Source organism: Kryptolebias marmoratus, linkage group LG12, assembly GCF_001649575.2.
Source record: "Kryptolebias marmoratus isolate JLee-2015 linkage group LG12, ASM164957v2, whole genome shotgun sequence".
Taxonomy (NCBI): Eukaryota; Metazoa; Chordata; class Actinopteri; order Cyprinodontiformes; family Rivulidae; genus Kryptolebias; species Kryptolebias marmoratus.
In genome coordinates this window covers 12106245-12128950 of record NC_051441.1, presented here as the reverse complement: position 1 = coordinate 12128950, position 22706 = coordinate 12106245, and the positions used below count along the sequence as shown (strand labels likewise).

Sequence of the window (22706 nt, the reverse complement as noted above, 5' to 3'; positions counted from 1 at the left end):
CGCATATGTGTCAATATATACGATATACAGTCCGGTTGATCTCGTCTTTGTGTTGCGCTGTTCAGACAGCGTCATTATCCAGCGAGATAACCAATCTGGGAAACCAAAATGTGGATGTTTTGGTCTGGTTTGAACATTGTGTCCCAATGGCCGCCTTGTTTGACTTAAGCTTTACTTAAGTCAACTATTAACTTAACTTGATGGCAAAATTCATAAAGGTACTCAATTGGAACAGATTCCAGCGACGATTTTTGCGTGATTGATTAGCATGCGGACCTTTGAATAACCACTCTCATTTTCTGTTTTTAAATGCAAAAGATAAACCTGACTCATCAGAACCTTAGTATTTTCGTTTTTTCTATTATCTCTGTGTATTACTGTTGCGTAAAACTTAATTTCTAAGACACGGATGATTTGTTTCGGTACAAATGTGCTCGACATAAAAATCAGGCATTGAAAAGGGCAACCCCTCATGACGCATGCGCAAAGGTCGCCTTTCAGTGAAAGGCAGAGGCGCGTAATAAGGAGTGCAGTGCACATGTGTTAATGGCATGTTTTTAAGTGAATAGCTTATAGTTTGGATTTGTTTTGTATTGATAACATTGTTCCCCAATGGAGGAAGTTGATGTTGAGCCTGCAGTTACTGTAAGTGTATTTTATTGGTAATATTTTAGACCAAAAACGCCAGATAAAACACTGCTAACTAGCTAGCTGTAATCGCAGCGACCTGTTTTCAAACCATGAAGTCAATAAACAAGTATTAGTTAAAAAATACACACATTTATGATTATTATTTGAAATGCAAAACTTCAACCATGTTAAAATTTGGAGGAAGTGCTGTATATGTCAAGTAGACACAAAGCTAGAGATCAAGTTTTTACCTAAGTGTAAACAAAGTAAAAGGAAAAATTAAACCTTAAAGTGTAAAATGGACATACACATTTCAGTTAAGACAGCACGAATAGACTGAGAATGAGCCACTTATCTAAAACAGGTTTGTAAGCATGTGAAAGTGAATTAATTGGTTATAATTTTTTTAAAGGGGGCAGGTTTAGTAAAAGCTTTATTTGTTTTCATTTAGGCAACCATTAAACAGCACCAAAATAAAGATATGTGTCTGTGTGTGTTTTATGAAATGCAGAATATTCCTGGAATCAGACATGGAAAGCACATGGGCTTTGCGTGGGGTCCTGGTGATATCCTTGTGTATGAGACACTACACAGAGCATCAGGTGGGTGTTTATATAAATCCAAGCCCCTCTTCATGTTTTCAGTGTTTTGCCTCATTCCTTGTCTTCCTAACCGTCTGTGGCTCTGTATTTCAGGAGCTACAGGATCAGGTTGCTCCTTCATTTACATGGTCAGGAAAGACGAGGACATATATTCCCCCATTTTACGCAAACTGTTTAACGAGTCGCACCACATCTTTGTTGGGCTGCAGACGATCAAAGAGGATCTCCCTAGCAAGAGCAAGAAACCACAGTAAGACTACTATAGAAAGTTTTCTGCCTTTCAGTAGTCTGAGCCTTATAAAAAAGCAGATAAAGCTTGTGTGTATTATAGAATTATATGATCTAACTCAGAAATCTCTTGGCATTGTTTCCCAGATTTGTCAGCATCAGCAGAAACTATCGATCTGTAATTCGAGCCTGTATGGAAGAGCTTCAACAGGTTGCAGGTTAGTTGTTTTTTTATAACATGATTAGAAACTTGTCTCTTGGACGTATTTACTCAAATCTAATTGTTTTGTCTTTTGTACAGTTTCAACTAAAGAGGCAGAGATGTCCACACAGTATGGAAATCAGGCATGTACTACATTTTGGCAGTTAACAGTTGGGCTAGGCAATTAAACAACCTGAAGATTAGGTCCCATTCATTCACAGCAGAAAGATTTAGGAGCTGTAGTCCTTTAATATGTTGTAAAAGAGGGTTCTACATAATAAGATGTGCCTAAATCAATTTTTATGTGAATATTGTCAAATAGAAAATGTCATAGTGAACTAAACAGCTTATGATGGTACATTTATTCCCACTGTGTGGTACCGTTTTCCTAACCTTCGTCCTTCGTCTCCCCGGTTTTGTCACAGGTGTCTATTCTCTTGGCCATAGAACTGATCTGGAATCTGTGTGAAGTGCTTTTCATTGATGCTGCTCCTGGTCAGAATCAGATTTTTGTGATCAGTTTGATTTCTTTCACTCATTTCACGATATTTCATCTAACCCGACTTAGAAGTTGTGAAAACCGCCCCTTTAAAACCAGTGCTGTGATGCCTGTGTGTTCTCAGCCGGCTCTCTGCTGCTCCACCTTCTGGACTGGGTGAGGTTACACAAAGCTGATGTGGATGAGAAAGCCAAGCTTGTGCTCCAAAGTGACAGCCCGGCTGAGCATCGGGACTACTGGGATGTGGTATGTGCTTTATAAATACCCTTAAATCCGCTTTTAATGATCGCTGCAAGGCACGATAATTATTTTGAGAGGAAACGTTTTCTTTTTCTTTATGACCATCGGACTATTTCCTTCATTGATTTTCTCTGATATAGACTGCGATGGGAGGTCTCAGTCATCACGTTTTGTTTGCAGGTGGTGAGCTATGTCCTGCAGGGGAGGTTGGAAGAAGCCAGACAGATGCTGGTGAAACAGGCAACACTGAGGCCTGCTGCCAGGAACATGTTCAAGCTGATGGACAGCTTGCTTCAAAAGATGCCCTTCTATAATGTAAGTGCAATGTATGTTTTGTTTAGCTTTGGTTTAAGATGAATTGCAATTGGGTCACTTCACTTCAAAACAGGTTGCTGGTTCGAACCTTGACTGAGGCCTCTCTGTCGTGGTGTGTTCTGCCTTTTGGCTAATTGCTCTGGTGACAGAATCCAGGACTCTGAATGCTACAGTGATGATTGAAGCCTGAATGAAATGTGTCTGACTTTTTGTCAATAAAACACTACTACTTTAGCTCTTTTTATTTTTTATTTTTTGTTAAATGATGATATAATATAGCATGTGTTTTTGATCATCTGAAATTGGACTTATTTCTTGTGTCCTGATGTGTAAAGAGGGTGTATACACTTTAACATGACTGACAAACTGAAAACGCCTCAAACAAGGTCCCTGGATGACGTTTATGAGCTTTTAGTGACCTCAGATGCACAGATTTATTTATTTAAAAGTCGTGTTAGTGTATTGTGCTTCAACTTTTCGACAAGCCTGTAAAGGTTATGTCAAACCTTCTCAGCAGTCTTTTTTTCACATCATTTCAACAATGAAAGCAAACATTTAATTTCACAGTTTTGCACAAATAAACAACGTCAGTTCATATAAACTTCTCTTCATTACTTTATTCGTATTGTTCTTTCAGCCTGGTGGCACTCAGACGCTGACAGAGTTTGATGTGAAGTGGAGGAACTGGCATGAGGAGGTGGACCGCTGTCTGAAGGACAACTCGTTTGCAAGTAACCACCATCTGGAGCTCATCTGTAAGGTCAGTGACTTCATGCTAACACCGGACCTTGTTCATTAGTAGAATAACGTCAGTATGTTCTTGTAAGGGTTCAGCACTGTTGTGCAGTGATGCTGTGTGAGTCGTTTTAGGTTCCAGCTATTCATCTAACAACATTTTAAACCCTGTTCTCTCCTGTTCGTTTGTTTAATTTTAGATCCTTCTGGGCGATGAAGACACTTTACTGGAGCGCAAGGAACTGCTCAGCTCCTGGTATCACTTCCTCGTCACGAGACTGCTCTACTGCCACCCCACAGTGAAACCCACCGAGTTACATTTCTACGCACAGGTACGCCACAGTCTGCACTGCTCTGCGTTAAACCTCACCGCTACTGTGTTCCTCTTTTACCGAACCTGTGTGTTTGCATATGCTGCAGTCATGCATGACGATGTTTCTGGACTTGAGCGTGCCAGAACCTTTGGACAACATCCTCCTAGCTGCCTTTGAGTTCGACATTCATCAGGTCATCAAGGACTGCAGGTAACTCAGAAGTCCACAGAGCACATTTGTATTACTTAACGAGGCACATACAGTACTTTGGCAGTCATGAAGTTGTTTTTTTTTTTCATTGTGTCCCCTCAGCATTGCTCTCAACAACTGGTGGTTTGTGGCTCATTTAACAGACCTGTTGGATCACTGCAAACTCCTCCAGTCTCATAATCTGCAGTAAGGCTACTTTTTAGCTTTGAAACGGAACATAACAGGGTTACACACGTACATATACTGATGTGTCTGTGTGTTGTGTGTTCAGCTTTGGATCCAACCTGAGAGAGTTCCTGCTGTTGGAATATGCCGCTGGTCTGTTCACTCATCACAGGTACGCTTTTCTTAAAGTTCATCATGTTAATTAGACACAACAACAATGCAGTTCCACCAGTTTGATAAACATGTGACTTCCAGTGGTTATTAATAACAGTTCAGATCTGCACAGCTGCAGACAGTGACACAGACGCACAACCTCTCTGTGTTTGTTTATTACATTTAACTGGTTTGGCAAACACCTTTTTTATTCCCTAACAGAACAGGAGGTTGGACGATTGAGTGGTTATTGCACTGAATGAGTTTGTGGCAGGCTTTTGCAGAAAGATTAGAATTTTTTTTTTTTGAGTGTGCAAGAAAAAAAACATTTTAACTAAGGTAGTAATAGTAAAAAATGCTTGTTTGTATCAAAGATTTGCAACCTACAAACCCGTCTCAAATAGTTCTATTACACCATGTATTTGAAAAACAACATTAGAACGTACTGGGACATTAGTTGGCTTCATTATACTTTTGCAAATTCCTAACTTGATGGAGTTTTTTTTGTATGTTTTTTAGTCTTTGGCAGTGTGCTGTGGATTACTTCGATCACTGCCCTGAATTTGGCCGTGTTTATCTCGAGCTGCAGATCGAGCGCGTCCCTCTGGACACGGAACGCAAAGCGCTCAAAGTGCTCCGAATTTGTGAGGAGAGGCAAATGTCAGAGCAAGGTAGGGAAAAAAGTTATCGTTTTCACCTTTAGCATACAGATAAAAGCACAAAGGTCAAATCTTTCCAGTCCAGTCTTAAAAATCATTCTCCTTGTTTGTTTGTTTGTTTGTTTGCAGTGCGGAGTATCTGTAAGATCATGGCTATGCGGGCTTTAAGGAACAACCGGCTGGGTTCTGCTCTCTCCTGGAGCATCAGAGCTAAGGACGCTGCCTTTGCAACCCTCATCTCAGAGAGGTTAGTTCCTGTAAAAGTGCACTTCTCTGAAAATCTGCAGACACCGAGGAAGGTCCAAATATTTTTACATTATTCTTTTCCATAAACACATTTTAGTTTTAGTCCTATATGAGAGGGCTTCATCCGTTTCTCCATTATGGACACATTTGTTTCTGTTCCATCAAACAACTGAAGTTTTTGGCAGTATTGAATATTGTCACTATTAAAGTAATATGTTCACCTTTTTACATAACTGTGTAAAAGATTTCAATCAAATCTTGGATGCATTAGAGCCTAATGTCATCTTTAGAAGCTGCCTTTTTCCAAACAATCTCAGGATATTGTCTCCGTGTTTCTGTGGTAGGTTCCTACAGGATTACTGCGCCAAGGGGACCTTTTCTGATCTGGATCTGATCGACAACTTGGGTCCGGCGATGCTGCTCAGCGACAGGCTCACCTTCCTCGGTATGTCCAGGAGCATCCCGAACACGCGCTGCAGTATCAGCAGCACAGTCCTGCCTGTGTGTAACGAGTTCAGCCCAAACATGGAGGGACGGAACAGTCAGTGAGCAGATGTCGTCTCAGACAGCTTCCCTCTTGTGTTTCAGGGGTCATATGAGACCCGGACAGAAAACACAGCTGCTGTGTGCTCGGTGCAACAGCATGTGATGAGTGTTACTGAAAGAAAAAACACATTGATTTAGAAAACCTCTCTGCCGATGTTAACATTTTGCAAACTGGGATTTAAATTGCTGACTGCAGATTTAGTTTTATACCTCAAAATCTTAAAACAATAGTTTAAATCCATATCAATTTCTTCTCTGTTGTCAATTTTGCAATCTGTGGTTATTTGCAATTACTTATAGCAGCAGCTAGCAGTAGCATTTCTGTTGCAGCCTGGGGCACTTCAGGCAAAATATCATGATTCTGCCAGAGTAACATTTGTTTATAATTCAAACTCCCTGCATCATATCGTCCTCTCTGAACTGTAGAGAGACCCCTACCTCGCTCACATCTCACATGTAAGAGAAGCAGCTGCAGATAAACTTAAAATACATTTATTTTTAGTTTTTATGTGTGGGGAAAACAGCTGTATCTTGGTTGGAATATGAATGTGTTAACACTAATGACTTTGTGCTGTTTTTAACAGTCTGGAAACGTGTTTTTGTGTGTTTCATTAAAAAAAAAAACCTGTTCAGGGAAATACCGCGAGTTCCACAAGCTGTACGGAGAGAAGCGTTTCAGGGAGGCCGCCAAGCTGCTCCTCTCCCTCATGACGGCAAAGATTGCTCCTCGAAGCTTCTGGATGACGCTGCTGACTGACGCTCTGCCGCTGCTGGAGCAGAAAGAGGTCGGTCCGCACCACCAATTCATTTGTTCATGACAAATTAGGTACAGATATGTAACTATATTATATTTAAATGTTCACTTTATTATAGTTTGTTGCAGGAACAATAGAGGAATGAAAAAATTGTGATTTTTTTTTTTTTGTCCTATTACTGCACTGTAATCACTTATTTTGACAAAAAAAAGAATGTTAAGCAAAATATACATCTAAGAACTGGAAATAGATCTTTGGCAAGTTTGAGAAAAATGACTTAAACTGATAATTAACCTAAAAAATGTTCAATATATTTTGTATGCTTACAGATGAGTAAATGACTTTACTTGTGTATTGTCCAACTTATTCAACTAGTCATAGTTTTATACATAAGTTCATGTATTTTCAGTAGTAGTTTATATAAGAGAGTCATAAAATATTTTCATAGCCTGTTGTCATCAGTTCATGTGTTGATTTGTGAGCACTTCTGTTTTGGGAACAGGTCTTTTTTTTTTAAAAAAAAAAAAAGGTTTCTATATTGTTTGTATTTATCTGATGGTGAATACTGAACTTTTTTGACTCAATGATTATGAATTCACTAAAGTGACAATATTTAGAGCCATTGTTGGAGGTAAAATACAAAGCTGTAAGAAACGAGTGATGGTCAGAGCAAATAAAACGTGTTTTTCACAAGGTCAAAAAGGTGAAAATACAAGAAAATAAACGATCACAGGGATGGATCTGCCTTCTCACAGCACAGATTCCTGCAGTGGACCACCTGAATAAAATAAATAGGCCATTTTATACATTTGGGTACAGTATTACAGATCATATTTCTACATTTATGGCTTTTATCATAGTTTTTCTTTTAAATATATAGATGTAATAATAGATTTTAATGGAAAGTTGCACATCAAATCTTAATACCGTTTTTTTTTTTCCTAAAAAATATTGCCCTGCTGCTTTGATTTGTTATTATTATTATTGACTTTCTTTTTATGTAAACCTTACATGGATCATGCTACTCAAATCAGATTGTATGTTTTTATCTGCTTATCATTAATGCCACTTATTGCACAGTAAATGCCAGTGGTCTGTACTGCAACAGCGCAGACATCAGAACGTGATTTAAAAAAAAAAAATCCTCCTTATAATGTTCAATTTAACAGGTGACCAGGAGAAACACAATGAGATGTGCTTTTTCTTCTTTCTTTCCTGTTTTTGTATTAAAAAGATTTCAGCCCACCTTCATTTCTTCCTCTCAGGTGATCTTCTCTGCAGACCAGACGTACGAGTTGATGTACTGTTTAGAGGAGCTCACCTCCTCTCTGGACGCTGCAGCTCCGGGCCCAGACCGACCCATGCAGGTAAACATGGCCTCCCAGTCCGCCTGCTGCTCGGATGTTTGATCTGTTCACAAAGTCGACCATCCTGAGCAGCTGTTTCCTGCTGTTTGATAGTTTTTATTCAGAATGATGTGTGGACAGTTTAAAACCTCAGTGCACAGCTGCAGTATACACCACCTACAGTCTGCTGTGTGTGTGTTTTCAGGAGGAGGACATCGAGGTGACCAAAGTGGAGCTGCTGAGACTCGCTCTGGCCAGAAATCTGGCTTCAGCGATTGTCAAAGAAGGGACGGTCGAAACATGAGGATATTTAAAACAAAACTGTCTCGCTTCTTTTGTTTTTCTACTGTATATATTTTGATAATAAAATTACTTTTCATGCTGTTAATTGGAATTGTATCTCTTTCAGAAATAAAAGTTCACAACAAATCCTTTTTATTAAGCAGCAAACAAACGGTACACCACGTTCACAGAACTTGCCATACAAAAAAGAGCAAGTACATTTTTATTACACAATCTGCACATTGGACACTTTACACCCAAACAACGACGGCAATGTAAACTAGATTCAAAATATTCCGATTGTTTTGGTTGTAAACATTGTTTTCAATTAACAAAGTCATACTTTTGACACAATTCTACCATCAGTTCCTCAAAAGGTGATGTTTAAAACGCTTAGCTCATTGCTTACAAGTCAAACTCTTAATATTCTACATTTAGAAAAGTATTGTAAACCTTTTTAATGACTAAATTTGGTCAAATTTGGATGAGGACACAGTTATCTGTACAAAGCACTCAAAGTGCCAGGACAAAAAAACCAAGATCAGGAACTTTGTAGGCTTCTGTAAATCTATTTGGTAAGAGTATAAAAACATTGAGGAGTCTTCAAAGTGACGTCCAACAAACCCGAAGGCGGCTGCTCGTTCTGCTCCCCACCAACGATTATTGGTTACTAAGTGGTGAATTTATTCGTTTAACAGAAAAAAACTCGACGATTGTGAGAAAGTAAGAAAGACGCAAATCATTTCAGAAACTTCTCTAAGGCCGTACGGCGTTAACAGATTACTAAAACATCCCTCTGCTCCACACTTCAGAGTAAAACCTGTTCAGGTTGAACAAGCCATCTGAAGCAATAGTTTAATTGTTTGAAGTGGGGTTCTGTAAAAAAGGTTTTAAACATTTAATATCTTACCTGTTGTACATAGCTCTTCAGACGACCTCAGTTTGAAGAAATTTTCTAAATCTGATCGGACTGATGAGCTAATCGGAGCGAGGCCTCTTTACAGAACCCCACTTCAAAACATCTGAGCTATCCCTTTAAGTACTGAACAGAACATTCATATGAAAGTACTCCCTAATACTGACACCGATACTGTAATAAATATGCTTTGATATCGAAACAAATGTTACAGAGACCCACTGCCAAACAAATCGTGACGGGAAAGCTGGTTGCCTCGACAGATCTGTGCTCGGTTACATGAAAAAGAAACGAGATAAGCACATAATTTCAACCAATCGCTGAACTCAGGACACAGCAGCTCCTCACCTGCAGTGAGAAGGTACCGGTGTTGCCTCTATGACCACAACTAATTGAGCAGAAAAGCCACGGCAGCACAGTTTGACTGTAAGACACAAGTCACACGAAAATATAAAAAAAAAAAGAAATCCCGACGGGTAAAACATTCAAACCGGTGGTTCTTTCTGAAGCGAGACAGGACCGAGGTTTTTTCTCTTTCACATCTCAGGATATTTTCAAGTATTCATTAGCGGGCTGCAAAAATGATCAGCCTAATAGAAATGAATAGATAAATAAAATCATCTGCAGGCTCCTAAATAACTTTGGAGTGAAACTCTTGGACCACATTTGTTCTGCTACGGTGCTCAGATGTACTGCTTGGGTTTATTTAAGTTTTAATACATTCAGAATCTGTTCGATTCATTTCAGGAACAATGCAGTAAAATATTTACTCTAATAACCTGTAGGCACCACGGACAGCGAACTAACCACTGTGTAACGCCTCTGCTTTGTTTGCTGTGTAAAAAACTCCTCCAGTAACAAAGAAACGAACACTTGCACGGATTGTAAAGCTGGATTCTCTGCCCCCTTCTCGCCCGTTTTCTCTGGGATGAACGCGAACACACACACGTCTGCAGAGTAGGAACGAGCCTTTTCCTTTGGCTACAGGTGACCCCACGTCTCTGGGAGGGGGAACTGGTCCACCTCCCCAGCCTCGTCGCACAGACAGTCTCCCAGTGAGAAGGTCAGCTTGTAGCGCAGGCGCACCTTTTCCTATGACGACAGAAAAGCCTTTCAGGAAGAGACCCCCACGTTAAGATTCACGCCCTGCCGGGTCGTCGGGTCGTTACCTTCGCTGGGTTGGCCAGCAGCAGGATTTGAGTAATCGATGCTGGAGATAGCGGGGGGTTAAAGGCTGCCAGTTCTGTTCCTGACGGAGGCTGCAGCTTCACCTTCATTGACTGGAGGAAGACAAAAGGAAACGCTGTAAACTTGTTGTTTTTTATTTAAAACTTGATTTGTCTGAAGGCGATTGATTACCTTGGGTACAGCAGCATGCAGGACCACGTTGTGAACAGGCAGGGGCGCTGTATTGACCGTGGTCACCACCATGACCAACACGTCGGGCCTCCCGGGAGGACAGTCAGACGCAAAGGTAACCAGGACACGAACGCCATCCTTATCGTAGGCCGTCACAGGCAGGATTTTACCTGAGGACAAACAGGGAACAGCAAAGTGGGAAAGAATAAAGCAAATACAAGCCACTGAGTTCTAAGAAGTGATTGTGAAGAACGCTCTTCATGTTTTATTGATTCCGTCGCCCTCAGTCAGATGTTCTCACTGGGTTTGATTGCCTCCGGAGCGACGTGAACGTTGCTGAGGGAGACGTCTGAGCCCCTGGACGGGCTGCCGTGGAGATGCAGGGGACCGGGGGACAGGGAACGGAACAGCGGGCTCCCGGGGCCCATGGCCAGGCCTTCGGCCCTGGACTGGGACAGAGCGGGGGAGCCGGGCGTCGTGGAGTGAAGAACGGTCGAGGACGGGGCACCCTGCTCGGGTACGAGGGGAGGTGCTGCCGCCGCTGCTGCTGCTGGTATCCCAAAGCTGCTTCCTGTGGCTCCCGCTTGGCTGAGCTGTGATCTAAAAAAAAAAAAAAACAATCACACCGAACAGAAACTCTACAGCCCTCATTTAAACAAACCAACTTGTCTACAGACAAATGCTTTTTAGAGGGAAAAATCTTTGGAATGGTGAAGTCTCCGTACGCCTTGAGATCTGAGAAGCCCATCATTGCCAGGTCCTGGAGGCTCTTCAGGCTGTGTGAGGCAGCTGTTTCAAGTGGGGCCCCCGCTACACCGCCAAACACGTCCACGCTCGATCCTGGTGCCTGCAGAGATCAGACAATTTACTGCCCCTCATCACACACTAACCAAAACTTTGCAGGTAATTATAATAAATAGACCTGCAACGAAGTCCACGGACTGGAGATTTCTCCCAGCATGGGTTTGGTTTGCTCGCTGCTTTCTTTGGAGGTAGGGTTGTCATTCAGTCCTGAAAAGAATTAAAAATTAAAATGAACATACAACTACACATGTCAAAAAGTGTGGACAGGAATAAGAAAACCCTGTATAAGTAAGTGGTAAGAAAAAGAGACAGCAGGAGGAGCATTTTGAAATGAATTAGGTTAATTGGCAACAGGTCAGGACTGGGTATGAAAGGAAAACTTTAGAGAGGCTGAAAGTCTCAGAAGTAAAGACAGGCAGGGGTTCACCTGTCTAAAAACAGTGGAACAATTTCAGCAGATGTTCCTCAAAAAATGAAAAAATGAGAACACTTTGAATCTCTCATCATTTACAGTTCACATGTAGGAAAGTATATCCAGAATTTAGGCAAAGATCTGCTCCCATTCAGACGCTTTTTTCAGGGAAGGATTTGATTTTTTCAGCAAGACAAGAAACATACTGACGATTCTGATCAAAAATAAGTTTAACGTTTAAAAAAATAAAATTTTCAGGAGCTATTACTACCAAATGTAGAGTTTGATCATTCAAAAAGAATAAAAAAAATTATATAAAAACTAAAATTCTTCCATCAAAAATAAATCTGATTTAAATGTTCAGTTTAATGCTTTAAGAAACGTTCAGGGGAGAAATTAAGCTGAAATTCAATGTTTTGACATTTTTTTATCAAATGCAACATAAACCTGTGTCTCTATGTTTTACAAACTTAAAAAATAAAATCTGATTTAAAGCTTCAGTTGAACCCTTTAGGAAAGTTTTGGAGCATCTGTTGATTTTTCCACATTTTACAAAACATTTGAAGAATCATGATTTAAAGGAACAGTTCAGGGTTTGGGGAAATGTGATTTATAAACCACAGTTTGATGTTAGGTTTAGATTTTTAAAAATTTATTTAAGGCGGCAGTTTAGCATTTGTAAAAACATCAGAAAATCTTTTATCCTTACGGTTCATCATTTTAAGAAGTGTTTTGAAGGTTTCAATTTAAAGTTTAGGTTTAACATCTTAAGAAAGAGAAGCGTGATGTGATGCTACGATTCCACATTTTGCAAAAAAAAAGCATTTGAGAACTCTGGGAGAGACGGATGATTCAGACCTGTTTTAAGAAACGCATTTGCTTTTAGTTGAAAAGACGCTCGAACCACTCTCATTAACCATAAAGCTCCAACCTGTGGCGGGGGGAAGGGGGAGGCCCTATTTTAACTCTGGACCATGTTCAGGAAGCAGTTGCCAAGCAACCAGCTGTTGTTACAGCGAAACATTATTTTCTGAGTGCTCTGAAGGAGATGGTGACTCATTTGAAAGAATAAGTGCATTTCCAACAGACGCCGGTCCATTCCTTCAACTTAATAATCTAAAATTAGAATACTTTACTCAGAGACAGCAGCTCATCATCAAGTAAAGAAAGGGAGGGGGAGGCGGCGTCCAGGGAGGGCTGGCATGTTCTTCGACGCCGTCTAGGATGGCTGCCTGCAGCGGCACTGGGAGGAGGGGGCAGGACGGGGATAGGGGACGTCGTGTCACCGGCACAAACAGGTGGAGAGGACTGGGAGGCAGAGGGCGCAGGTTCGGGAGGGGTGGGGGCATCAAGGCCCTCGATGTCAACCAGCGTGTCCGTGGTCACTGCTGAACAGCAGACGGAAGGGGGAAATTCAGTAAAACGAGTTGACTCAAATGAAAGGATTTTTCTAAGAAAGCAGAACAAACTCTCTCACCGCTCTCGCTCTGAGCGCCTGTAGATTGAGGTTCCTCGCCGCTGCCGTCGACCTGCTCCCCCCCAACGATCTTCTTATAGGAGTTAATGACTCTGGAGAGATCATCAGTGGCCTGGAGGATGTCACCTGATGGGTCAAATGACAGTGATTATACACTCAACCATGAAAACCCCCAAAAACTAGAAGCACTCAAAGAGCACAAACCTCCTCCATGGCCGTATGGTCATTAACACCTGGCGCTTTGCATGCCAAAGTTTTAAACAAAGATCTTGTGCGATCTGTTAGTGCTTGGAGTATGTGTTGGGGATGACTCCCAGCTACCACCACACCAAATTCCAGTTCAATATCTGCAAAATTGATAGTTATGGCCTTTTTTGTGTTTGCAAAGGTCAGTTAGCTGCGGCTGCCATCTTAAATCAGGTTGTCTCCAAAAGTTAATCAGTTGTAGAAGAACGCCCAGTGGTTCCTTTCTGATTGTTTCATTAAAATCTAGTAGCTCATGAGATGTTTTGCTAACAGACAGAGGCACAGATATAAAATCTAAAGGATTAGGCAAACCTAAAGAGGAGTCGCCGTCCTCCGTCTCAGATGCCATCTTGAAAGCAGCGCTCCTCAGTTTATCGCAGCGCTCACAGAGCTCCTGAGAGCAGAAACAAAAGAGGTAAACACTACGACATGTGATATAAAAAACAAATAAACAAGTTTCTGCTCTTCTCTCTACAAATTAAAGATGTTTTAGTGGAAACAAAGGTTCCCCAGTGCTTCGCACACGTGTTTAAATTCTTGGACATGGACCTTAATAATCTCCTTGTCCGAGTCACTGGAAGAGTCCTTGTCGTAATGGGACAACATCTCCGTCAGCAGCCTGACGTTGTTGTTCACCTCCTCCAAAGTCTGCACTTGTTTGGTGACCTTCTGCGCGCGGGCCTCGTCCTGACCACAACAAAACAGCGTTCGGGTCAGGAAACCGAGCGGCCTGAGCAGCGAGCGTTAAAACGGGCGACCCGCACCTCTTTCACCATGCTCTTGATCAATCTGTTGGCTTCCCGAAGGTCTTCTGGGTTTTTACTCCGGAGGAGCTCAGCAAGCAGCTACACGGCCACAGATAAAAAAGTTACATACTAGTCTAGATCATTTAATCAAACTAAAACAAAAAAAGGGGGAAAATTGTGACATTTTCCTCCGACTCATCACCTTGTTTATGTCTTTGTTGTCAAACACCGGGTGTTTAGAGTGCGTTGGGGATGAAAGAATCAGAGTCCTGTCCACCGTAAGGACCACGTCAGGCGTCACAAGACCTGGTGAAGAGAGTGAAGTCTGGATCAGTATGTTTCCTTTAAAGTAGATATTTTGACACATTAAACAAGCTTATAAAACCAGTTAGGTAATACCTATGCTCTTAAAGGCCTTGAAGGTCTTAATAAACTCCTTTTCATTGGGAAAAGCGGCCGTCCAGCTGCAAACCAGCTCTACAATCCTTTTCTTCACCTTTAGAGGCGTTTTGTCTCCCAGATACTGCAGTTTAAAGATATGAAGTCATCGGGGAAAAAAGACGAGCAGTCAGTTCGGTTTACGTTTGAACTTCATGAAGTCTCGAGTCTCATAAGGGCAGCTCACCTCTGTCCAAACGAGCTGAAACAGGTAAGTTAAAAAGTGATTTCTCGTGACTTCCTTCTGAAACCGCCTCCCGCAGTTCTTCATACAAGCCTCCAGCACCTGAACACGAGACACTGATGTGAACGAGGAGTTCAGCGGCTTAAAGAGGGAGAAGAAAAGAACCCGCTCACGTCTGTTTCTCACCGTCAGAGCCTGAAGCGCCTCCCATTCCTGCGAACAGGCGATTTTGGTCAAGAGTAGACTTTTTGCTTTCTCAGGACTACGAGAAGAAAGTTCAGTTTAGGGTTTTTATTTTGGGTTGTTTTTCCCTTTTTTAATGTTCTGCATCAGACATACCCTTCCTGCTCCTTGTTGACTCGATCGCAGAAGCTGATTATGTACTCCCAGTCCTCCTCTCTGTTCGTTCGGTGGGTGGCTTTTTCTGTCAATAAATTGCATTATGCTTTGCAGAACTCATCAAATCATGGAAATTATTGTAAAAAATGCTAAGAAAAAAAAGCAGCCACTCTGCTTATATCCCTCTTTATTGCAGTATATAGCAAATAAGGTGTTTTAAAATATGTTTCCTTGTATAAATTGACACAAATTCGTATTCCCTCTTGTTTTTTTTTTAAACAATTTTTAAATTAATTATATGTTACAGAGTGTTACATGTTTGATGACTATATAAAAACAGGGTTGTTTTGTTGGAACAACATCACCGTAAATGATGACAGCTAAAAAAAGGGATTCAAGCAGCGTTAAAGATGCTCAGAATTTAATTACATTTTTATATCAGTACACATTATTATTTTAGATGCTCATTTGACAAAAACAAGATAAAAAAAAATCAACAAGCAAAAAGCACATTTGCTTATTGCAATGTTTTTTCTATCTATATATTATATATTATATGTTTTTGTGGATATCAAATAACTTACATTATATATGTTTTATATATTTCCTCTATAAAAAAGTACATTTTTTTTCTCCTGAAAATCAAAAGGAGTGTGGAATAAAAACCACTAAATTATGCCAAATAAAATACTTTTCTTCAATTGTTCACATCTAACTGTGAATTTATGTCCTTATTATTTTGCTCAGTATGACTGGAACCATATTAACTGATGCGACCTAATTTCATTCATTCCTTCATCCCTTCATTCTCTCCACACTCTGCCCTGACAGCCGCATTGAGCCCCTGACTCGGAGCGCATCCCCGCTCTCCTCCACCCAGCCTGCCGCCGATGCGCAGCCCGAACCGCAGCTGTCAAACAGCTGGAGAGCGACCGTCGGCGCGCCGGCAGCCTCCGCGAGTCTCTCCCGCGCCGTCACACGGAGCAGCGTGTCCGGTTCATTATGCATGTTATTTATGCACGAAACAGAACCAGTTACTCACCGAGCCATGTCTCCAGCGAGTCGTCGTCGTCGTGGTACGCCATGGTACTGAAAACCATCACGGCGGTGGACGCTGAAAACATTGTGTGATGTCATCGGCGTGTGCACGAAAATACTGTATTTAAAAAAAAATTCAAATACAACACGTTATATCTACCAGTTAAAACACACTCACAAATTTTGTCTCTATTAATAGTGAAATTTGTCAAACAAGTGGGTGACTTTGAAAACGGCTTTTTCTTTCGGGCATCGCCAGGACATACTAACCTGGGGTCCTAGCTGTCACTCACATTTCCAAGATGGCTGCTTCCATCTCCGGATTACTGAAACCTTGGACACCGAGGTAAATTTAACCTTTATACACATCAGTAGCTGGTGTTTCTTGGTAAATGCTGATGTTTATAAATGTTTTTTTTTTTTTTACTGCTATACGTTTCTAAAATATTAAACTAACTCGCGTTGGTGTATAAAAAAGTAGCTAGCTAGGTGTTGTTAATGATAAAATTACATCTTCGGCAAATTTTCAAAGCATGTCTATACACTAAGCTTTAAATATTCACAAAATATACAAAAAAACATAAACAAAATATACAAAAACTATATTTTGTACCCCCATCAATCCTATTTTTTTTCTGTTTTATCAAAGACATTTCTTCGTCCAAACCCAAATGTTGCAAACTTTATTTTCCAAGTTATCTTACAGTTTTAGTTTATTAAAATTTCGTCGTTCACACTGGCAACTTCCAAATCTTTTTAAACTTGTTTTCTGTTTCTCTAAGTGCATGTCTTTTTGAGCTGGAAAGCTCTACATGAACTAAACTTTCCTGTTGGGTTTTATTTGTATGATGACAGGCATTTACTGCTTTATTTGTTCATTCTGCTTTGTCTAACGTTTTGAACAATTTTGGCTAGAAAACATGCTGTTTTTCCAAATAGAAACCTTATCTTCTACAGTATGTATTTTACAAAATCCTTTTTTCTTACCTGTAACAGCACAAAACTTTGAACCCATTGTAATTCAGTGTTCAAACTTAATTTGAAACAAACCTGTGACAATTCAAAATGGGCAAATTCTTCACCCTTTACAGTCACTGATGAACAGCTTCCATTATTCTTGCATGCTATTCGTCCCCCTACACACTTCAAACTGACCAGTAAGTGTGTTCTTGGTCTGCAGAGTGGTTTTGGTGAGATGGAGCAAATACAACCCTTATTATCTGGAGCCAGAGGTCAGGAAGGAGGCTTACAGCCAACCGGTGAGTGAGCTGAGTGCTGAGGAGAAAGAGGAGCGCGAGCTCAAAGTGGTCCGACCCATCAAAGCAGCTCCCAATGCAGTAACCAGCTCTGTTTTCGACGACCCAGATATCAGGTATTTAAAGGCAACTCTGTCCCTAAATGCAAGAATGTTTCTCCTGTTTTGAAGCTTTGTGTGAAGTCCAGGACATACAGTCAGTTTTTGTTCTTGCTTCTCAGTAAATTCATCAACATGATGATGAAGCATGGAAACAAGATTCTGGCCAGAGAGATTATGACACAGGTAAGGAGAAAGCATTGTTCGGATCTTGCCGAGTATTGCTCAGAGCCTTAATGTGAAGGTCATTTCTCAATGGCCCAGCAAAATAATAATGAACATCTTTTTTTTTAAGACACTGGAGCACATAAAGAAGAAACAAGTGGAGAAATATCACAAAGCTTCAGAGAAAAAGAAAGCAGAGATTGAGTGTAATCCATACAAGATTTTTCACCAGGCTTTGGAGAACTGTAAGCCTGTTGTTGGTCTGACCAGCATACAGAAAGGTGCAAAGTACTACCAGGTCAGTACAGCTCTTCTGTTAGGTTACAGGACAGATAATTTTATGAACTGAATATATAAAAATAGGGTAAATCTCTTGTTTTCTGAGGTTTAATTTTCAAAACAAAATGTCTGTCTTGCAGCTGCAAAGCATAAATGTGTGGAAGATTAATTCTATCTTTGTCTTTAATCCCAACCAGGTGCCCATCCCGCTAACAGACAGCCGCCGCCGCTTCCTCGCAATGAAATGGATGATCACAGAATGCAGAGAAAACAAACACAAGCGCACGTACATGTACGAAAAGCTCGCACAGGAACTGCTGACCGCCTTTGAAAAGGAGGGCAACGTCGTCAAGAAGAAGTTTGAGCTGCACAAGATGGCCGAATCTAACAGAGCGTTTGCCCACTACCGCTGGTGGTAGACAGGAAACCTTTTGGGACTGAAAAGCTGTGGAGCCACACTTGTCTGCAGATTGTCAGACATGTTGGGAGTTCTTACCGCTCAAATGACTGTAAATAACATGAAGCCCTGTCTGTGCTACAAAGAGAGAGAGAGTCCAGAGTACGGTTCAGGTTTTGTATTAAATAAATTGTACTGAGTACAACAATTACCTGTATTTGAAATTATTACACAGTAAATATAAGCAGAGTCAAGAAAAAAAATAGAATTTATTCAAACAAATGTATTTATTGTACAATTCAACTGTAGAAAACTGGAACAGAGTAATGGAAAAGTACTCCAATACTGTAACAAAATATATGTACAGAAATTCCTGTCAGTGAGAGGAATTTAAATATTTACACTCAGCTCTCAATATTCCTACTTTTTAATATCTAATCGAATCAAGTTCTTTTGTAAACCTTTTATTTTTAGCTTAAATACCAGAATCTGACTAGTTGAGGATTTTTTGTTTTAGCTTCTGAACCAAACTTTTTTGACCCCCATCTGAATCTTGGCTAAAAAAATATTTTTTAAACCGTTAGCAGGCGCAATTTGTAAAAATTGCTTCACTTCAAATAAGAAAAAAAACATTGATTTCCACATCATGACATTGCATCTATGTTTGTGTTGAAGTGATTCTATGGCATGGCTTTGGTTCAGAACCTTAAAGTTGTCACTGAACATCAAATGAGTGCAGCTCCACACACACACCAATCAGCCATGGCAAAAAGATAACATAAAGCTGCAAGCTTTTGATTCCAACCATCAACATAAAAAAGATGAACAAAGTGACTGAATGTTCGGTTTACGGTTGCTGCCATGTTGGACTTTTGAAGTCTCCTCTAAGGATGTGGGGCTGGACCTCGTTATGAGAATCCCACCTGTATACCACCCCAGCTCACCTACAGGGTGTGATACTATCAGTCAAAGTAACAAGACACCTTTTAAGCCTCAAATAACCAAAAATAAAGCATATTTGATGGAACAGCAGGAAAGTAAGAACCACGTGAATCACAAACAACAAAACCTGAAGTGTTTCTTTTTCTCCTTTTACTTTTGAGTCAAGTCTCATTCGCTCACGCAGAGGGGCGGGACTTAAAACTACCGCAGGATGCTCGTCCTCTGTGGCTTCACCTTCTGGGTTCTGGTCTTATCTCTAGTTATAAATCTGATGGTTTGACACAATGTTTACCTGGAACAAACCTTCATCCTACAAGCCAGTCACAACCTACTCGGTCATAATGTAACGGCTAATCGGTACAGTGTCAGCAGTGCTGATGAAACCTAAACTTATTATGTTTTTTAACTAGCTAAACTGATCTGTAAACATAGAAACACAATATGTTGAGTTCCCTGAATGAAATAATGTTCATGTTCAGTCGGTGTTTCCAAACAGGTGATCTAAAAAAACAAACTATAGATCTGTAGGAATATGTCTTAAATTAAGTGAAACTTGTTTTGGTCTTTTAATAGATGTAAGAAATTAAAAAAAAAATCCCCTGCATTAAAACAGTGAGTTACATGACAAATCAGCTGCACAAAACTTCAACTCGAATGTTTTTAGAGTTTCACTTCCACATCAGAACATCAAATATCTGCTTAAAAAAATAAAAATAAAAAATCCAAAAGTTCAAAACAACCCCCCCCTCGGGGTTTATTAAAATATATTTGAATTAAACAACAATAAAAAAGTAAAGCAACATCTGAGTGGAATGTCTCTTCCAGTTTTTTTAAAAATTTGGCAAACTTCAAAAGAAATGTTTGTAAAAACTTAGGAATGCAAGAAAGATATAAAAAAATAACCTGTAAGACAAACATCTTTTAAACAAAAAGTGGCTAAAGCTTGTTGACTGAAGCGGAAAGCTCGGTTAACTATTGCACATTTCACATCCATCACATCTCAGTCAAATGCAGAAAACTATCCAACAAAACCAAAGTCGTATTTTTTCTTTTTTGTCAGTTTCTGAACCATCATCCACTTAAAGCTCTCCTCAGATTACCTGTAAGCTGCTGGTTTTGTAATCGTGGAATGATCTGTGAGGGCGCCCAGCCAGCGCCTCAGTCGGCGAGTTCGCTGTAGTAATACTTGTGCGCCGTGCTGCTGAGCACCCAGCCTCCGGCCCGGAACTCCAGGATCTCCAGCAGCAGCAGGCGGGTCATGGAGGTGAGGCCCTCCTGGAGGAGGAAGCCGTCCCGCAGCAGGAAGAACAGCTCGTCCATCCGCTGGCCGTTGGCCTTCTCCAGCTGCTCTCCAATACGATGCAGCTGCAGCACCAGGCAGTCCACCTGCAGGGGGCGGACGGGACGCCTCGTTAAAAAACACACAGCACACCGTGGCTCTTTGAAATAAGATTTTGATGTTGAAATGAGAGAAAATGTTTAAACATTACTGGCACCTTCTTAAAATACCAAAACAGGGACCGGTCCGCCATGTTGGATGTCGCAGTTACGACGCAGAGACACAAGTCGATGATGTAACCTGTACTGTCCCAATTCTACAACTCTGTGCACTTCGACTGAGTACATGCTTCACAGAGGGGCGTAGGGTGTAGAGCGAGTATTGGGACCGGGCCTAACAGGCGCGTTAATGTGGAACCCATGGACGTAACCTCACCTCTTCCTCGTTCGTTAAAGCGTCCGGGTGGGCCAGCCTCATGAGGCAGTCGTACACGGGGTGGACCAGCGCCACCATCGGCATGTTGTTCACCTGAGACGCACACAGGTCAAAATGAACACATGAACATCACCAAACTCAACATTCACATGCTGAAAGATACTGAAATGATTTCTGTTAAAGATGTAATATGATAGCAGCTGTTATGATGTACCTGAGCCACGATGTTAAGAAATGCTACACTGACAACAGACAGCAAGGCGACACCTAAAAACAGTCCTTTTGCACCAACTTCAATCCAGACTAACTTAACAAAGCTGCTGTGAAGTCATGAACAAAACAGACGGATATGACGTCACAGCGGACTTACCCTCGTGTAAAATGAGTGAGGAAGTGGCCTCGGCCTCCCGCTCCTTACCTTGAGGTAGTCAAAGATGTTACAGATGAAGGTGACGTAGCACACCCACTCCTGCAGCGAGCTAGTCCTCGTCTCTTCCCGCTTGTTGAACTCCTGCTGCAGGCGGTTCAGCAGGTGCTTTCTGAAGATGTTTCCACCGGTTTGTTTGGCCTCAGCCTGGGCGAAACAATCAGGGGGGAAATCAGGGACTTGCCAAGAGAGGGAGCACGGACAAAACGTCAGGAAGTACAAGCTGATGTAAGACCCTTCTGTTGCTTTAAGACACGAGACACTTGTTGGTGTGATAATCCAGTGTGACATTTAGCTTTTCCAGAAACGCTCCAAACACACGGTTCCCTAAACAGAAAGGACGCAGGGGGCGCGAGGACTGACCTGCACTATGGTGTAACAAATCCGGCCGGCCTCTTTGCTGAAAACAACGTCCTTTAAAGACTGATCCACGATGATGCTGCACACCTTCTCCAGGTTCACCGAACTCGGGTCTGAGGGTAAGAAAGTGGCTTCAAAATACATTCAAATGTAGGTCTTAAGAACCATTTGTGACGTTCACACTTCTTTAGAAAGAGTTTTACTGTACACACAAGTAAATGCAAATCCTGACCTTTCAAGGCGGTTTTCAGTAATATCTGCGAGTCCGGGTCAAATGACTGGATTTTGTAGTCGTCGGTGGAGTTTTCCATTATAGATGGGAGGATATAATTTACACCTGGGAGCTGTCACACTGTGAACATAAGATGATCTCTTTTCACCGCACTTTTCTGTGGAACAAGACAGGTTGGCCCAATAAACAATGAAAGCAAGTCTTTTAAACAGACTATTGGGACAGGAAAACACATACAATCCCGCGGAGTCATCAAACTGGCTGCTCCCTGCAGCTCATTCACTGAGGGATTGAAGGGATTTTGGCAACTAAACACCATCTAATACTCAAACAAAGTGTCTTTTTTTCTTTTTGTGAGATGATACATAGTTTGTTAGCCACATCTGAACCCGAAGAAGATGTAAAGTCACGTCTACATATTTGTTTTATTGCTGGTTTTACAACGAAAAACTGTCACAACAATAATAATGACTAATACGACGCTGAAGTTGGCATCAAATTCTAGCGTCGAATAGCTAAAGGGCGATTCCACCTAATTTTTCACTACCATCCGTGTCTTTAATTGATTCTAATTTAAAAACTACAAATCCTAGACACTTCAAACCTGGACTGGATTCTTCTCCTCTTCCAGATACATGATTAAAACCATGATTGGGATTCGTGAAACCTTTCTCTGATTTGTGAAAACTCATTAAAGTTACATTTTCACCTGTTTTTGGCATCTGGATGGCACTACATCTGTTCTAATTA

The 22706-nt window shown here is 41.0% G+C and overlaps 4 protein-coding genes across 5 annotated transcripts in view; 2 read left to right on the top strand and 2 right to left on the bottom strand.

Annotated features, from left to right (window-relative positions):
* Positions 1-329: 329 nt before the first annotated feature.
* Positions 330-8239, top strand: nup85 (nucleoporin 85). The gene is made up of 19 exons (XM_017421758.3): positions 330-645; positions 1142-1232; positions 1326-1482; positions 1608-1678; positions 1762-1805; positions 2088-2157; positions 2286-2407; positions 2582-2716; positions 3354-3476; positions 3652-3783; positions 3872-3975; positions 4078-4161; positions 4247-4312; positions 4813-4964; positions 5082-5199; positions 5543-5643; positions 6378-6529; positions 7765-7866; positions 8051-8239. The coding sequence occupies exons 1-19, from the start codon at positions 613-615 to the stop codon at positions 8147-8149; spliced, it is 1956 nt and encodes a 651-aa protein (XP_017277247.1). The 5' UTR covers positions 330-612; the 3' UTR covers positions 8150-8239.
* Positions 8240-8263: 24 nt separating this feature from the next.
* LOC108239322 (ADP-ribosylation factor-binding protein GGA3) lies at positions 8264-16299 on the bottom strand. Its single transcript, XM_017421972.3, has 17 exons — positions 16091-16299; positions 15049-15133; positions 14896-14971; positions 14713-14811; positions 14487-14610; positions 14290-14393; positions 14106-14186; positions 13891-14028; positions 13654-13735; positions 13096-13221; positions 12755-13006; positions 11325-11413; positions 11128-11249; positions 10704-11002; positions 10403-10572; positions 10213-10323; positions 8264-10135 (listed from the first exon to the last, which is right to left on the bottom strand). The coding sequence occupies exons 1-17, from the start codon at positions 16170-16172 to the stop codon at positions 10025-10027; spliced, it is 2151 nt and encodes a 716-aa protein (XP_017277461.1). The 5' UTR covers positions 16173-16299; the 3' UTR covers positions 8264-10024.
* A 6-nt stretch (positions 16300-16305) lies between these two features.
* On the top strand, positions 16306-19806 carry mrps7 (mitochondrial ribosomal protein S7). Its single transcript, XM_017421973.3, has 5 exons — positions 16306-16432; positions 17267-17458; positions 17563-17626; positions 17736-17903; positions 18082-19806. Exons 1-5 carry the CDS (start codon positions 16389-16391, stop codon positions 18301-18303), a joined length of 690 nt encoding a protein of 229 aa, XP_017277462.1. The 5' UTR covers positions 16306-16388; the 3' UTR covers positions 18304-19806.
* Positions 18532-22706, bottom strand: part of LOC108239324 (MIF4G domain-containing protein B) — a 6764-nt gene continuing 2589 nt past the window's right edge. The window contains exons 2-6 of one of the 2 annotated variants that reach the window (XM_017421975.3): positions 21957-22076; positions 21728-21837; positions 21356-21511; positions 20938-21030; positions 18532-20609 (exon numbers count right to left, since the gene is read on the bottom strand). In XM_017421975.3, coding sequence (XP_017277464.1) covers positions 20382-20609; positions 20938-21030; positions 21356-21511; positions 21728-21837; positions 21957-22035 — 666 coding nt within the window. In that variant the 5' untranslated portion in view covers positions 22036-22076 and the 3' untranslated portion in view covers positions 18532-20381. Of the gene's footprint in view, positions 20610-20937; positions 21031-21355; positions 21512-21727; positions 21838-21956; positions 22114-22706 lie in introns of both variants that reach the window. The other variant, XM_017421974.3, reaches the window with a different exon arrangement.